We start from the raw sequence: 18014 nt of genomic DNA on the forward strand, positions 1-18014 counted from the left end.
CACACAAACGTATGTGTACTCTATTTTTATTCCAATAGTGCAAAAGTATGAGCACACACTTATTTGACACTTCATATTGTCAGTGTAGAAAGAAAAAAAGGGAAAGAAATTGCAAAATTTACGATCAGCATTCACTTTCTTTTACATCAATTTCTTGGATAATGTCTTTTATTTTGCTTGCTCTGTCTTTCATTTTGATCACTTTTACCCTCTCTTCCAGCATCAGAGCTCTTCTCTTCTTGTCTGAGCTGCTTGACATCCAAAGGTCCGTTTTGTCGCCATTTTAGCAATGCAATGTCCATCCTCCTCTGAATCTAACAACAACAAATACTTCCTGGCATGCAATGAACTTTTAAGCCAGCCATGGGATGCTTCGATGGCCATAGCCACTGTCGTTCGAATCCGAATTTGCATTTGGGAATAAAAGGCCTCTGAAATGGGAAAATATGACCTTATTCCCGACAAGTTGATCTGAACGCGTAACATGTTGACATTTTCGACCGTTTTGAAAAAATTCCTAAAAATTTAATCTTCATTATCCTGTGAGGGCTGTAGGTCTGGGGGTAACTACAGCCCTACGGCTATCCAACCCGACCACTCTCGTTCGAATCCGATGTTGCATTTTGGCATAAAAGGCCTCTGAAATGGGAAAATATGACCTTATTCCCGACAAGTTGGCTGAATGCCTAAAATGTTGACATTTTCTACTGTTTTGAAAAAATTCCTAAAAATTGAATCTTCGTTATCCCGTGAGGGCCTTAGGTCAGCGGGTAACTACAGCCCTCCGGCTATCCAACCCAACCACTTTCGTCCAGATCCGATGTTGCATTTGGGAATAAAAGGCCTCCGAAAAGGGAAAATATGCCCTTATTCCCGACAAGTTGGCCTGAACGCAATTGTGTGTCCATGTCATTGACTTAATACATGCTACAACGCACTCAACTGTTGTTCCGAATCAGCTTATTACTGGTTACGATGCGACTGTCTTCTCATTCATTCCTGCAGCTTCACTGTGATTTAAAATGTGTGGATGTTGAGCGTGGACCGCACGGACACTGGGCGTCGGGAGAGTTCACATAGGTTGTCCCAATGCATTGAAACGAGACGAGTCATTGGATAAATGCTGGTTTTGTCCTGCCCAGTGGACGCTCAGCTTCTCTGGGAGTCTATGGACAGTGGGTGTTTATCGGCTGTCCCGGACAATCAAGTTGTTTTCTGATGATCTGTCTGAGGCTGAATCTCTTTTTGATTGACAGCGAAATGAGCTAAAACCCGATCTTTTGGTGTCGGCATCCATAGGAGCATTTTTCAATTCTCACTCTGTTCTGAGTTGAGCTGGAGACTTTTTCTCATCATCTTAGTGACACTCTCTTTGTTGAAAACGACAAGCAACAAATTAATCTTTTATTTCTGGTGGGTTTTATTGTAGTTCACACATCACAGATCATTTTCTTGAATAGGAACGGAGAGTAGAATTCATGTATAAATAAACTGACACATTTTATGATGTCGGTCGAAATTCAGCTTCCCCTCCTTTACAGACTAGCATCCGCCACTGCTTTCAACATACAAACAAATATACAGTACATATCTACACAAACACAAATTAATACACATTTACAAATTTATTTGCACAATTTTACACTAATGTACATATTTATAATATCCATATACACAAAGACAAATACACACATTTACACATTTATTTGCACAATTTTACACTCAGGTACATATTCACAATGTCCATATACACAAATACACACATTTACAAATTTACACAATTTTACACTCATGTACATATTCACAATGTTCATACACACACACACACACACACACATACACACACACACACACACACACACACACACACACACACACACACACACAGATATATATAGATGAAGGTCTCCCAGGTGTCCAATTCACACTCATGGATCACATACAATGCAAGAACAATTCCCTGTTTTCGCCTTTGCCAAGTCATCCACGGTCATTCCAAGGCATTGCTCGTGAGACCACCTTTCACATTCGTCGCCGATTGTGGCAGGAGGCAGGGGTACACGGGGGTAGGGTGGAGGGGGCAGAACATGGAGGCAGTTGAGTCTCTTGTCCGCCGTCAACATGTCAGAAATAAGGTCATATTTTCCTTATTTGGAGGCCTTTTATTCCCAAATGCAACATCGGATCTGGACGAAAGTTGTCCGATTGGATACCGTGAGTGCTGGAGTTATCCCCTGACCTACAGCCCTTATGGGATAACGAACATTCAATTTTTCGGAATTTTTTTCAAAACGGTCCAAAATATCAACATGTTAGGGATAACGAACATTCAATTTTTAGGATTTTTTTCAAAACGGTCGAAAATGTCAACATTTTAGGTGTTCAGCAACTTATCGGGAATAAGGTCATATTTTCCCATTTCAGAGGCCTTTTATTCCCAAATGGGTCCAAAATATCAACATGTTAGGGATAACGAACATTCAATTTTTAGGATTTTTTTCAAAACGGTCGAAAATGTCAACATTTTAGGCGTTCAGCCAACTTGTCGGGAATAAGGTCATATTTTCTCATTTCAGAGGCCTTTTATTCCCAAATGCAACATCGGATTCTGACGAAAGTGGTCGGGTTGGATACCGGAAGCGCTGTAGGTATCCCCTGACCTTCAGCCCTCACAGGATAACGAAGATTCAATTTTTAGGAATTTTTTTCAAAACGGTCGAAAATGTCAACATTTTAGGCGTTCAGCCAACTTGTCGGGAATAAGGTCATATTTTCCCATTTCAGAGGCCTTTTAGTCCCAAATGCAACATCGGATTCGGACGAAAGTGGTCGGGTTGGATACCGGAAGTGCTGTTGGTATCCCTTGATCTACAGCCCTCACAGGATAACGAAGATTCAATTTTTAAAATTTTTTTCAAAACGGTCGAAAATGTCAACATTTTAGGCGTTCAGCCAACTTGTCGGGAATAAGGTCATATTTTCCCATTTCAGAGGCCTTTTATTCCCAAATGCAACATCGGATCTGGACGAAAGTGGTCCGGTTGGATACCGTAAGTGCTGTCGTTATCCCATGACTTACAGCCCTCATGGGATAACGAACATTCAATTTTGAGGAATTTTTTCAAAACGGTCGAAAATGTCAACATGTTAGGCGTTCAGCCAACTTGTCAGGAATAAGGTCATATTTTCCCATTTCAGAGGCCTTTTCTTCCCAAATGCAACATCGGATTCGGATGAAAGTGGTCGGGTTGGACACTGGGAGTGCTGTAGTTATCCCCCAGACCTACAGCTCTCATGGGATAACGAACATTCTATTTTTAGGAATTTTCCTAAAACGGTCGAAAATGTCAACATGTTTTCAGATTAACTTTTCTATCTCCATTTGAGAATGCTTTTTTTGTGCTATTCTGAGAGTTCTTGTTCTTCCGGGGTGAACGTATCGTTAGCTGACAGCCAAGAAAGTACTTATTTTATATTTTTATTAATTTCTTTTCACCCAAACAAATGACGTTTATGCATTAGTGGAGGTACTTTTATTTTGAAGGTGGCCACCGCCACTCGCTCGCGGCAGATTACCGTAATGCACAGTGTTGAAAATCGCAGTGGCGGCTCACTTGACTTCAATTTTGCGAGCGGACGCTGGCTTGACCGCAGTAACCTTGCGGAGTTACTGCGCGACGTTTGCCGCGAGTGGAACATTGGCAATAAGAGAACAGCGTTAGTCACGGATAATGCCACTAACATGATACTGGCGGGGTCTGGCGCAGAAATGAAGGAGCATGTGCGATGCATAGCACACACACTTAATTTGTCCTCGCAAAAACATTTGCAGTAGACCAGGTGAAACCTATCCTGGTGAATATAAGGAGAGTCGTTACATTTTTTTGACTCCTTTGGACATTTCATTTTGAGACACTCAGTGAGAGTGGTCTGTGTACGCTACAATACACACAGCAGCTTTTAGCCTGTGACTGCCATATTTTTTAAATTGTATTTTATTTTCTGTCCTATGGAGATGGATATTTCATATAAGACACTCAGTGAGAGTAGTCTGTCTGTGTTTACACTACAGCAACATCTGTGAGTCTCAGGTGCCAAATTGTTTACATTTTCTTTGCACAAAACCCAATTGTGAAAGGGCTTAAATAAGTTGTTTTACACGTTCTACTGTTTATAAGGAATAAAGTGGTATCCTTTTTGTAATACCATACTGAATTCCATCTTTTTTTAAACTTTTTTTCTTTGCTTATTTGCATCATGTTTAATTATTTGCACAATATCGCAACAAATTGCATTGTATCGTATTGGATCGCATTGATTTGAACTAAATGTGTATCGCATCGTATCACGTCTTGAAGACAGTGAAACGTATCGCATCGTGTCGCCAGAAAATTCCTTGTAGTGTTTAAGTATCGCATCGCTGGTAGTGCATCGAGATGTGTATCGAATCGTCCTCAGTGCTGAGATTCACATCCCGAATACATATACTGTATATGCTCTCGCTCAAAAATCGTTGTTTTTCTCCATTAGCATGGCTTTCAATGTTTTTACTTGCTCCACGAGTCGAATTAGTTATTCCTGCTGAGATGTTAGTTTTGTCAACTCAGTCGACATAAATAAAGTTTGGAGAGCTTTTAAACTCTTCCAGGTTGCCATATGTCTGTCCTGTGCATCATGTTCTGCTCGGCATTCTCTCTTCCCCAATCAGTGAAATGAAAAAATAATCTGTTTAGTTCTAACTTGCTCCTTGGCTCTCACTGCTATATCCTCGCTGCTATCTCCATTCATCTGTTCCGGCTGTCAAGTTCTCCCCTTTTGCCTCTCTTCTGTGGGTGGAGTACTTCATTTCCACACAGCAAAACACGTTATAGGTCAGTGTTTGTTTGGGAAAGCGCTTGTTCAAATGACATTCTTTCTCTACCGCTAGATGACACAACTACCACTACAATTACAATTACCACTACCTAAAATAAGAACAGGTATTTGATCAAGCAAAATGTTCTAACAGTTACAATGAAGACACACCAACAACACCATGGTCAAAAAAGGCAAATTTCAAACTTGTTTTATCGTTTATATTAGGAAATTGGTCATCTGAACAGAGGGCAAAGATAGATAAATGAACCATTTTAGATGGAGGCGCAAGAGTTATTCCAGTATTTGAACTAATATTAAGCAGGCGCGGACCCTCAGGGCCAGCAAGGCCTTCTCTGCTGGCCTAAACATTCTCAGAAAAGTGAATTTACTTTTCATTAATTTGTTATTTTATTTTCATAAATATGTAAACAAAATTATTCTCTGTATTCTTTATGTCATATTATTTCCACTTAGTCGAACTTATTTATTATGGTCAAGTTTTTAACCAATCATATTTCAGCTAGCTTGTGTTGCCAGGTAAATTAAACTTGCTTGGGGCCTTCAGATTAAACAGAGCAGGCCCCTGTGCGCTGTAAGTGAATGGGCACAGTCAGGTTTCAATAGCCAATCACTCGTCTGCGTACTAGGGCCAGCTAGAAGGCCTTACGTCGAGACTGGCCATGCGCGTTCGGTGAGTGGATTAGCGCCTTTTCTGGTTCCTGAGAAGTGTATCCTGACTTGTTCAATAAAGATTTGGAAAAAAAAAAAAAAGATTGGATTAGCGTCTGCTAGAGCTATCACTCACATTTTAACCCAAAATGGCCAAAGGAGAAGACGTTGATCTGGTTGCAGAACTACTTTCCACACAATTTTCAAGACGTGCCTTCCACGAAAAGCTGGATATTGTGCAAAGAGGTCGCCCAACTCCTGCGCTAGCTAGCCTGTCCCAGCAAGGACAAGGGTTTGTCCGTCATTTTCAGACGAGCAATTATGAACGGTACCCGTGGTGGCTCACAGCCTCTGTGAAATGCTGCAAGTTGTACTGCTGGGAATGCCTATTGCTTGCAACTGACCGATTTGGTGTTTGGAGCCACACTGGATTGTTTTACTAAGGCAGCAAGGAAACGGCTGGGCACTTACAAGCTACGGTGCGTTTAAAAACGTTTGGGGACACTCACGTAGATCTGCACCTCAGTGAACAGGCACAACATTGGTGAGTAAATGAATTTTATTTTACATTTCTTCTTGTCATTTTATTTCGTTAGTATTAAATTCATGGTAACGAAATAAAATGACAAAGATACAAAAATGTATCAAATAAATCTGCTCACCTGCAATTTATAATGGCGCATTGTAGTCACCTTTGTGCACGAAAGTTCGTTCAAGCTCAGCTGCTCAACATTTTCAGTTATTTGCTGTTGTATCGCCGATTTTCAAAATGCAAATGATCTGTTTATTTTCAAAGAATATTTTGTTTTGTTATTGTTTGGTTGGTGTCTTATATGAAACTGCGACATTGCGCAATTTATTTAACAGACTTGTTTAAGATCACACAGCGTAATTTGGGTGGCATTTTATTTCGTATTTTTAAATCATCTTTTTATTTTTGACTATCTGTAAATTTAGTTTGATGCTCTTAATTGTGAATGTACACTTGATGGTTTTAAATGCTCCAGAAATTAAGTGCTGCTTGACGAGCCTATACAGTATTGTGTTCATGTATGTGACGTCACTGAAGGCCTAAGGTTGAAATGCACGGCCCGCCATTCGTGATCACTTTTATGAACACTACACTTACACTTTGTCTCTGGGCAAATGTAATTGGCACAAGTACATGTTTCTGTATTTTGTGTATAGATTATTTCAATTCGAAAAATGACTAACGCTTGAAAAAAAAGCGACAGGGCGGAGCCCCGCCCATTATGTAACGGACTCTTAAATCCTGAAGGTGGCAGTAAATGTTTACAGTTTGATCGTCAACTACCTATAACCAGGGCGAAAGAAAAAGAGAACTTGGGGATTTCTCTCGACAAAGTTTGTTGTACATTATAGGCTGTGTCACAGAAAAATCTGAGCTATTTATATGGTAGTTTCAGAGTCATCGACTTCACTGGCCTCATCTTTGGTGTGTGCGTGCGCCAAATAACAGGAAGTGGACTTAACGCCGTTACTTTCGTTTTATTTTAACACGATGGCGTGTGAAGGAAACGGTATATCAGGTAAGCTTGGCATCGAAACATGAACTGTTTAACATTGACATATTGTCTAAAATTTCATGATTTGTCATTCGTAAAGTTATACAAAATCCAATTAGAATAAAAGCGGTACAAGAGTAAGTAAAATACTGCCAATGAACGCCAAAACTATAACACTCTCTTGACGGATGAAAAAAAAAATTAAAAAGTTATCAGATCTCGCCTACTCATTATAAATGTGCTGTATGTCTCCACAGATGAGAGGATCGGAGAAGCCCTGATAAAGGAGTAAGTGCCTCTCTTCCGTGTTCATTCTTTTTTTCCCTCAGCAATAGATTGTACAGTATATGCATGTTGATTGCACATACATCGTATTTTCTAATTTAACACGCACAACAAAAACATCTGCCATCATAAAACTGAATAATACTTATTTTATATTTTATGGTACAAAGATAAAGAAACTCCGAAAATGAATCCATTTGTGACGTTTGACGAATGAAAAGTTAACAGTTCTCAACGATGATATCAGTTTTGATTGACAACGTACTCTTAGGCTATTGATTGAAATATTTGTTGTCGTTACATTGATTAATTTAACCAGTAGGAAAACACGTGTCAATAAAAACAAGACCCGTCGGCATCGTTATACAGCCTCGATAATCTGTTGTATGCAGTTTTTTTCCTTCCACTTTTAGGGGCGACACTTGGACCCTATTATTTTGTGCACAGGTAGATAGGTGTAGTAATAAGGTCTCAGGTGTCTCGAATCTCTCTGTATTGTAACGTCATACTGTATGTCAGATAGTAATTAAAAAAAACAACTCTTGGGTCCCATTTCATGTTTCGATAGGATCTGAGCAGCTAACATCCTGTTTATTTTCTAGCTGGTAGGCAATTTGGGAAAAACACTATTAGAAAGTTTGTCAACTCCAGCTACCTTTTAATCCTTGTAAAAATGTTTACAATGGTTCTATTTCACAACTAGCTATTGCAATCTTACATGAACTCACACTAGAGATACACACACGGACAAGATTGTTGGTTATTATTATTATTATTATTATTTTTATTCAGAAACGTTTGAATGGCATTGAGGTACTGTACTATTCTCTACTTTAAATGACCACATACATCTGTAGATCGTGTATGCCTAACCGAAAACTGCATTTCATTTTTCAAAATCCTGAAATGTATCTACAAATTCAGAAAAAAAGTGATGTAAAGACCATGGTTTCCAAAATCATATTAACCCATAGTACCTGTAATCACGTCAATAGAGTGAGACCATTTCAAATTTTTAACACCAGGAAAACCAGTGACCTGACCCAGAACTAAGTGCTTCGTCTTGGTTGACAAATGTGAACTTTGGTTGCCTATAGTCCCGATCATTATGTGTTATAATTTACACTAACAGAAATGTAATTACAATTGTGTTTATTTTCATGACACTACCAGAGCGCTTATCTAATTATAAAATACACATTTAGTGTGATGGATATTTTTTCACTTTCAAAATCATTCTGCGGGACTTATTGAACTCCCTCGAGAGACGGTTTTGGCACCGCTGCTCTCACACATCACTATAAATATTACTGCCAGTTGTTTGTTCTCTCGATTTGTAAGCCATGTGATTGCCTGGGAATGCGTTGATGAACTTAAAATGGCATGAAAACATATTGGCCCTTTCTGTTTTTATTTTATTTTTTTCTCCACAGCTGCATGTTTTGTATCATAAAGCCAATGCTAATGTCACAAAGACCAAATAAATACAAAATGCCATTTCTAACTGATTATTTAATTTAGTAAGGGGAAAGAAAATCCACCCCTATCCAGCCGTATGAAAGTTAACCACAATATCTGGAAAGTTGAGTTCAATTTTAAAGTTTGAATTTGAATCTAATTCAGATGCTGTGATATGATCATAAACAGAAAGTTCATGCTTGAAATCCAAATGACCGCATTAAATACATTTGTAAAGAAGAGTGGACAAAAATTCTCCACTGGATTATTGCAAATGCTTGATTTCAATTACGGCTGCAATGGGTCGCACACGTCTTTATTAGATTCAGGGGGCAGTTACTTTTTCACATACAACAACAATCCAAATTTTATTTACTTTTCATTTTATTTGCTTGGGTTGTTTATTCTGATTTTTTTTTTTTTATTTGGCTTGACAATTCGAAACATTAAAATGTGATACATATACATCAGAGAAAAAAATACAGTAGTCCCAATGAATAAAATCTTCATTTAGAAATGGAATTTTGTGAACCAGGGTTGTCTTTTATGAGGCGTTTGATCATCTGAAACATTGAATGGTGATAAACATGCAAAAAGATACATCAGAAATGGGTAAATAGTTTCACAGCTCTGAACTTGAATGCACAACCCCCACACACTAATCACATTTCCGGAGGAAGCGCAGATCCTTCAATGGGCGGAGCAAGATGTTCTGTGGTAACTAGTGCCATCTACTGGGGGTGCAGCATCAATGCAAGTGACGAAGAAAAAAAAAACACTCGACTCAACAGGAAGGCTGGTTATTATTCTGACTTGTTCAATAAAGATTATTAAAAAAAAAGGAAGGCTGGTTACGTCATGGAACTAGATCGAGATGTTTAAATCAGTGATTGACGAGAGATCACTGGCCGAAATTTTCTCCATCTTGGAAAATCATTCACATCCTCTCCACGACACTCTGCAACAGCAAATGAGCCCTACTATTTGTTAACCAATTGTTCTTTTGTTTGGAATTATGTATTAATGAAAACAACAATAATTCAGCAATATCACACTAAAGCAGACGTGTCCAGCTCCGGGCCAGGAGGGCCACTGTCCTGCCTGTTCTCCAGCTCTCCCACCTGCAACACACCTGATTCAGATGAGCATCTCCTCAGCCAGCTCTGAAGCAGCATTAGAACGATCCTGATGGTTTGAATCAGGTGTGTTGCTCCTGGGAGAGCTGGAAAACAGGCAGGACAGCGGCCCTTGAGGACCGACTTTGGACACCCCTGCACTAAAGGGTTTGATGTTGTACTCGCCAACCTTTTTGAAATTGTTGTGTGGTTACTGATCCGGTCATTGTTTTTCAAAGGAAAAGCAGATGGTTGCAAATCTTTTAGTGTGATTCGACCAAAGGATGATCAGTCTGCTTCCCTGAAAGATTACAGAAATCGGACAGCAATTACTGTTGAGCAATTGAGGGGAGTTAGGGGGGATGTATATTTTTTTTAAAAATGTAAATTATTACTTTAATTATTTAACTAGTTTTTGATTAACTATGGACAACTTAAAACGTATACCTATAAACAGCTAGAAACGTATACCTTTTCACTTGTGCAGTCACTATTCGACATGCAGTATATTCGAGCACACGTGCAATGCATATTCACAGGTTCTCTGCATGTTCATGTTTAACTCAACTCAGCTGTATTTATAGAGCACTTTCAAACAGACATTGCTTCATACAAAGTGCTGTACATGGAGCAACTAACATATATACAACAATAAAGTGATAATCAGGAACAAAGATGGTAGTAGGCACCAAACAGTAAAACTAAGATCAAATCTGAGTCATGCTGAGTCAAATGCCAAAGAATACCAGTGAGTTTTGAGGCGGGTTTGCCGAATGTTCAGTGGGAGGTCATTCCAGAGAGAGGGACCAGCAACGGAAAAGGCTCGATCCCCTCTGAGCCTCCGTTGAGTTTTTGGTACTTCTAACAATGTCTGGTCCACAGACCTGAGGCGCCGGGCAGGTGTGCAGGGGTGGATGAGCTCAGAGAGATAAGGTGGCGTGAGGTCATTTAAAGATTTCATTTAAATTGTCAAACATACTGGAAGATGTGTATCCTTTTATTTTTTTATTACTGCCATGGCTCAACAGGTAACATCTGAAATCGTTTTCACTTTTCTTCTGGCTCAGATCGATGAAGCAGTAGAATTTTCCTTGGGACCCCTCGAATCCTTTTATATTCCTTTTCTGTTGCTCCCTTTTTTCTTTTAATAATAATTGTGAATATTGCTGCTGTAACAATCTAAAATCATCCATGGGATGAATCAAGTATCCGTCTATCCATCACATCCAATAACACCTGCTCGCCACATGGCCATCAATTTATGTATCTAATAGATTCCAAAGTGTTGTCGGCCAATTCAGTGGTCTAGATTCTCACCAGGTGTCTGTGTTCTTTCTCCAGGGTCATTGAGGAAGAGCTGAAGGATGTGCCCTCAGAAGATATCCCTCCTCTCACTCCCCTGGCTGTGGAAGTAAGAAGTAGTCAGGAGCAGAAGATTGTGACGCAGTTGGGCAAAATGATCCGAATAATTGGCGACAGGGTCAAAGAAGACAAAGAATTCCAGGAGTAAGTTTCTTCTCTTTTTCATGCTATGGTGTAAATGCATACTGAATTGAACATTTAATTAATTTATTTTTTTATCTATCATCATCATCATCATCACCTTGATCTTTTCCTTTTGCGGAACAGTGCAATTGATGGTGTAGGCTGTGTGGAAGGATCCAAGTGGGAAAATTTCAAGAGAGTGGCAGACAAAGTCTTTGAGCAAGGCATTACCTGGGAGAGAATTGCTGTGCTCTTCTATGTTGCTGGGAGGTTAGCATTCAAGGTGGGTTTGTGTATTTTAAACCACATCACACAGTTTGCTGCAGGCTGTTGTCTTGACTATGGCTCAGCATGTAGACTTTGACATTCAAGAAATGACCAAACCAAAGACCACCTCAATGGAAAGCTTTTTAACACAACGCCTGGCAAAAATGATGGAATCGCCAATCTCGGGGGATGCTTATTCAGATGTTTAATTTTGTTGAAAATATGCGAAAACTCAAGTCATTTCAAATAGCCAACGTTGTGGCTTTAAGAAAGGCTAAAATAAGTCAGGAAAAAAAATGTGGTCGACAGTTACATTTTTAGACCAAGCAGAGTGGGGGAAAAATATGGAATCACAATTTTGAGGAAGAAATTATGGAATTATTTAAAAAAAAAAAACAAAACAAACAATAGCAAAAGAACATCTTCAACACATCACTGGTGCTTCGTTGCACCACTTCTGGCTTTTAGAACAGCTGATCGTTCAAAAGTAGTAGCTTTGCACTGGCAGGCTTGGTCTCCAAGCAACTATGTGCCACGAAGCGTGTTAGGAATGTTACTTTCTCAAAGTAATCACTTAAAGTTACTCTTTACTTGCTCAAATAATTTGGACTTTTTTTCCGAGCAAGACACTTGAAATGAGTAAAACGGCCAGGTAGTAAAAATGAGTAAAACGGCCATAAACATCTTGCACTTAAACTGACAATATGAGGTTTATCTTGCACTTCATTCAAATCATCTTTTTTTTCCAACAAAAGTAAACATTTCAACAACATAAATACATTTATTGACAATAAATAAATCCAACTCTCAATATTTGATAACTTGTCAAGTCAACAAGCTGTACCTTTATGCACTGTCCATCGTTCACATTACAAGTGAAGATGTATGTAACCAAGTATTTGAAGTCTATAGTCTACAGCTGAGTAAAGTCAACTTACAATCTCAGACAAGTGGTCTTGTGGACGTTCTGTGCGTCAAGTACCTCTTTCAATCGTTAACTGTGAAACAATATAATGAACTATGTTTGCAGTAACTGTAGCAAATCAAATAAACTCCCAGAACTGGAGACAAATAATCTGTAGGACACAGACCGAAAAGATATTTCACATTTTCTTCAGTTAAAAATAAAATGTAAACAGTTAAACCACCTGGAGCTTTTTTTTAAATTTTCAACTGAACTTGAGCCCCCCAAATATTAATTTTCCCATCACTGTACCCCTTCCTTAAGGAAACTGACCAAGTAGCCCACTCCGCAACTGACCCTGACTTTAACCCTTTCATGCACCCTGTAACCTGATAACATGATAAGATGTCCACTGTAGTGACCGCTGTCCCCGAAAGGGTTAGTACCACAAGAAAACATTTGCGAATATTTTGACCACCTTATTGAGCTACATTAGTGGGCAGAAATAGGAACCGAGTCAAATGTTATCAAAACGGAGTTTTATGAATGCATCTTTGTAAAGGCAGAGGGTTATACCGGTCTCATCAGTTCATGCGGGCGGACTTTTGACATGGATGAAGGCCTATGGAAGAAGAGAAAGGAAAAAAAAAAATCTAAATCAGCCCAAAATGTTCACGACGTTAAACTGTTGCTGACCATGGAAACTTATTTTGCTGAACTTTTAGAGCTCAGACATGCATTTCACGGTCACATACTTCATCGAAAAGCAAAAATGATTGTACAGTGAAACTCCTCTACAACGAAATCATGTTTGCAGCAAGAAATTTTTCACAACAGGGGGTTTTTCACTGTAGCAAATTTGATCTCAGATGTAAACACACACACACACACACACACACACACACACAAACATATGTGTACTCTATTTTTATTCCAATAGTGCATAAGTATGAGCACACACTTATTTGACACTTCATATAGTCAGTGTAGAAAGAAAAAAAAAGGGAAAGAAATTGCGAAATTTACGATCAGGATTCACTTTCACTTACATCAATTTCTTGGATAATGTATTTTGTTTTGCTTCCTCCATCTTTCATTTTGATCACTTTTACCCTCTCTTCCAGCGTCAGAGTGCTTCTTGTCTTAGCTGCTTGACATCCAAAGGTCCGTTTTGTAGCCATTTTAGCAATGCAACGTTCATGCTGCGTCTGAATCTAACAATAACAAATACTTCCTGGACCCGGTGGCTTTTCTTTCCACTATCTCACTGTCTCTAACTCGACCTCCCCTCAAACGACACCTAAGACAGCGTTGCTCAGCTGATGTCATGCAATGAACTTTTAAAGCCAGCCACGGGACGCTTCGTAGTCCTCGATGGCCATAGTGAGCGTGATGGAACTCGCCTTCTCTCTAATTAGCGCTCCAGTTAGCGTAAGGTTTTTAGCATGATAACAAGTAAAGCATTCCAGGAAATGTTCGTTTATTTGACTGTCCGTCGAGCCATAAGCAATTAACTCTGAGCAGCTAATCAGATGCATTCCATTCACTATGTAAACCAGTATGGTGGTTGCTGTTGCCGTTTCTGAAGGAAGCAGTAGAGGTCGCTGTTGGATTAGACCTCGTTGTAGTGAATCTCTTCGAGAGGCAAGAGCAGAGAAAAAGATGTCATATAACGCAACAGGGTTTTTTTTTCATTGTATGGGGGGCAGGAGAATGGGAATGGTGTTAATGCATGAAGATTTTTTCACACTCGGGGGGTATTTTCGTCCATGTAGGTTTCGATTTTAGAGGAGTTTCACTGTACAGCATTTGTAAACGGTGCTATTGAGATGTGTGAACGAGTATAATTCCTGTGCTTTGATTCTCTGCATCCACCAGATGGTTGAGGCTCATCTCCCGCAGTCAGTGAAGGAGATCCTGATTTGGACTGTGGATTTCTTTCGAAACAACCTACTAAGCTGGATTCGGGAACATGGTGGATGGGTGTGTATCCTGCCTGATTTAATTTCTTCCTGTTTAGACTTTCACTTCCCATGTGTCTCTTCTAAAATCACAGAGACATTTCTTCACAAAGCAAACACTCTAAACCTCTGATAATTATTGCTAATAGGCGCGACATGTTTACATTTTGCTTCTTTTTGCTTCATTTGTGTTTCTATAGAAATATCATCAGAGTCATAAGTTCAAACACAATCTCTTTTGTCTCATAGTTGTGGAACAAGAATTCATGCAGACGTGCGGCAAACCTGGTTTAGTAGCAGGTCATTTGATATCAAAAGTAGACTTCCCACCGATCTGATTGCCTTGAATCAGCCGATATTTTGCAATTTATGCAAAATCCGTGATTGGTTGTCATGTAACGTGACCGCAAACGCAAGGTCATTCCCTCCGGGGATGTTCCTTGTTGGCATCATGTCCGTAAGAGCCCGAAAGCGAATCTATTTTTAACCTTGTCGCATGTCGTTTGAATGGAAAGCTTTTGCGCAGGCAGGCAGAAGTTCCGCCTCTGCATCCTCAACCATCCAATCACAAAGTAATGTGTGTGCGCGAGTGTGTGTCTATGTGTGTGTGTCTGTGGTAAATGTCAGAAAACGTTTATGTGGGGGCGAAAAAAAAAGTACGGTATCTACAGTATGTGTATTATTTAATTTTAGCATCTCTTTAATAAATGGTGAATGCCACTGTAATCTCATCAAAATAGCTTTTCAGATGATCACAAATGCGACCGGTGGGTAGCCGTGATGTTTACCTTTATCCTAAATATCGAAAATTGTCCAATGTAGCCAAAGAGGGACACTTGGTGCTCATCGAACACTTTTTAGCCTTGACTATATTTACAGATATAGGTTCCGTTGTTACCACATGTTGTGGATTATGCAGTACCATTTCAAATACCGTACTAATCACGCACACTGACTCATCATTCTCATGTCGTAGTGCTAACGTTGCTATGGCCTAAAATATGTTTAACTGGAAACTCCGTCTGAAAAATGTATACAGTATTTGAATTGAATCACTAAACTTGTGCATTGAAAAACCGTGTCTGAATTACATACATTGAATTTGCATTCTTTAATTTGAATCCCTGCTATGAAAATCTGAATTGTACAATTTGAATTTGATTCCTCACTGAAAGTTCAGTTCTCTACATTTTTTTTTCGCATTCAGTTTGACAAATTCAAATCTTTTCCACACAGATTCGGTTTGCTTGACTTATCACATTCAGTTTCACAAGTAAAAATTCAAATCGTCAATGCGCAAATGTAGTTCGTGTGACCAAAATCCGGTTACTGGAGGATGAGCAATCGGTTGCAGAACTCATATTTCTTCTTTGTCCAATCAGCATCTTCGTTTTGAGCATGTGACACATGTGCGCCGGGGGAAAAAAAAAACCTATCTTCTCTAAGCAGCTCTTAACCTTTGTGGTACAAGCCATTGGGTAAGGGACGGATGAAAAGGTTCTTCCTGTCAAATTTAGAAACGGACAGTGTATATTTTGCAATGTATCAAAACGAAGCCCTGGAGTCAGTACGTCTTCCGTGTAGTTTTTATTCAAACCATAACGCCATGGCCGCATTGAACTCATCCCAGGTCTTTTAATTGAACACGATTCAGATTCTGTTTTTCAATGCCCTTACTCAAACTCAGTTAATTAGATTCTGCCTCTGGTGGCACATATTTCAGCCTGAATGTTACCCCTGTGGCATCAAAGTTTCGGTATTGTTTTCCAGATATTACTTACTGGTTGAGCTAAGACTTTCCCGCTCACTCTGTCGCTTATTTTTTTCTATGTCAAAAACCCCACCAGCGAACGTGTGATCTTTGTGCGTCTTGCGTTAGCTTTCGATTGCTACATGTTGCTGTTCCTTTAGTACTGTGAAACGAGCGCAGTTACAGGAGGCAGCACAGGGAAGTAGACGATTTGATTCAGTTATCATGTCAATGATTCAATATCATCATAATGCGTCAGTTTTGACGTGGTGTTTAAGCAGCAGTGTTTGTCGTCTGGTTCAACAATAGGTTTGTTTTGGTCAACAGATCAACAGTTTCTCTGAGTTGGCAACATCCTCCATGCGGACCGTGGGACTGAACTCCCAACTCTACAGCCTCGTCATCATCTTCTGCGGTGGCCTCGCTGTAGGAAGTTTTATCACCTGGAAGCTGACCAGACACTCCTGAGGGACCTCCCAATCAACATGCCGCCACTATTTTCACCAGCCTTCACCCTTTTTTTTTTTTAGGATTTTATTTTTAGATTTGGGAAAAAAAAAATGTTGGCACCACTATGTCAAATACAGTACTTGGTATTTTCATACTTCTAGTCATACTGTGTCTTATCAAACAAAGTAGGTTGTAATTGTCAGACACCAAATTAAGAAAAATGACAACCAATGATTTCCACAACTAACCTACAAAAGTCAGACTCCGACTTCTTAAGTTAACTTGGCATTATTGTTGTGATGGGTGTAACAGTGGTCGACTGGGTAGCACGTCGGCCTCACAGTGCAGAGATGCAGGGTTCGAGTCCGGCCTTCCTGTGTGGAGTTTGCATGTTCTCCCTGTGCCTGCGTGGGTTTTCTCCGGGTATTCCGGTTTCCTCCCACATTCCAAAAACATGCGTGTCAGGCTCATGGAACACTTTAAATTGTCCCAGGTGTGATTGTGAGTGCGAATGGTTGTTATGTGTGCCCTGAGATTGGCTGGGAACCAGTTCAGAGTGTCCCTCGCCTACTGCCCGAAGACAGCTGGGATAGGCTCAACCATGCCCTGCCACCCTCGTGAAGAAATGCAGATTAGAAAATGGAGGGACGAATATTGTATCTCAAAAAAGATTGACAGTTATTACCATTTGTTTGATTTGTGTAAGGGAATATACAAATACAGTAAATCCTCGGTTTTCGAACATCTCTGTTCTCGACCAAATCGGTTTTCGACGAAAAATTTAGACTCATTTATGCCTTGGATTACAACCGAAAATGGGTTCTTGACCAAACTGAATGCACTTGAATGCGCCGCTTGACTCCTCTCGCCTTCCTTACACAAGGAAGTGACGCTTCCTCGGGTAGTGCTCCATTGTGAGCAGACGTGTTCAATAAAGATTTTTTATTTTTTTTTTTTAAACTACGTGGTTTCGGTTTTCGAACAGCCTTCTGGAACGGATTATGGTCGAAAACCGAGGTATGACTGGAATTGTTTACAGTATTATTAACACTTGTTTTGATATAAGTAAGAATAAGATAAGAAAACCTTTAATAGTCTCACAATGAAGAAATTCCCACTTCACAGCAGCAAAGTTATGAGAGGAAGCAGTAGAAGAACAAAATAAATAGGAGCTGCTGGAAACAGGTACAGTGGTACCTCTACTTACGAACGTCCTTGGATCAGTTCTTTACAAAACGCCATCGGCAAAAACCACCTCTGAGAGAGATCATGGACTAAAGAGGGCAA

The 18014-nt window shown here is 39.6% G+C and overlaps 1 protein-coding gene and 1 long non-coding RNA gene across 3 annotated transcripts; both read left to right on the plus strand.

The window, feature by feature from the left end:
• The first annotated feature begins 6822 nt into the window (after nucleotides 1–6822).
• LOC109508612 (apoptosis regulator BAX-like) lies at nucleotides 6823–16942 on the plus strand. 2 transcript variants are annotated; one of them, XM_019858649.1, is made up of 6 exons: nucleotides 6823–7067; nucleotides 7310–7340; nucleotides 11252–11416; nucleotides 11540–11678; nucleotides 14445–14549; nucleotides 16605–16942. In XM_019858649.1, the coding sequence occupies exons 1-6, from the start codon at nucleotides 7049–7051 to the stop codon at nucleotides 16743–16745; spliced, it is 600 nt and encodes a 199-aa protein (XP_019714208.1). In that variant the 5' UTR covers nucleotides 6823–7048; the 3' UTR covers nucleotides 16746–16942. The 2 variants fall into 2 exon arrangements, with proteins under 2 accessions (XP_019714208.1, XP_019714207.1); XM_019858648.1 differs by having other exon boundaries at nucleotides 6824–7076.
• A 730-nt stretch (nucleotides 16943–17672) lies between these two features.
• Nucleotides 17673–18014, plus strand: LOC109508610 (uncharacterized). Its single transcript, XR_002166702.1, has 2 exons — nucleotides 17673–17792; nucleotides 17913–18014. It is a non-coding gene; the product is annotated as an uncharacterized LOC109508610 (long non-coding RNA).

The sequence above is a fragment of the Hippocampus comes genome, unplaced genomic scaffold (assembly GCF_001891065.2).
Source record: "Hippocampus comes isolate QL1 unplaced genomic scaffold, H_comes_QL1_v1.1 scaffold187, whole genome shotgun sequence".
In the NCBI taxonomy this organism is placed as follows: domain Eukaryota; kingdom Metazoa; phylum Chordata; class Actinopteri; order Syngnathiformes; family Syngnathidae; genus Hippocampus; species Hippocampus comes.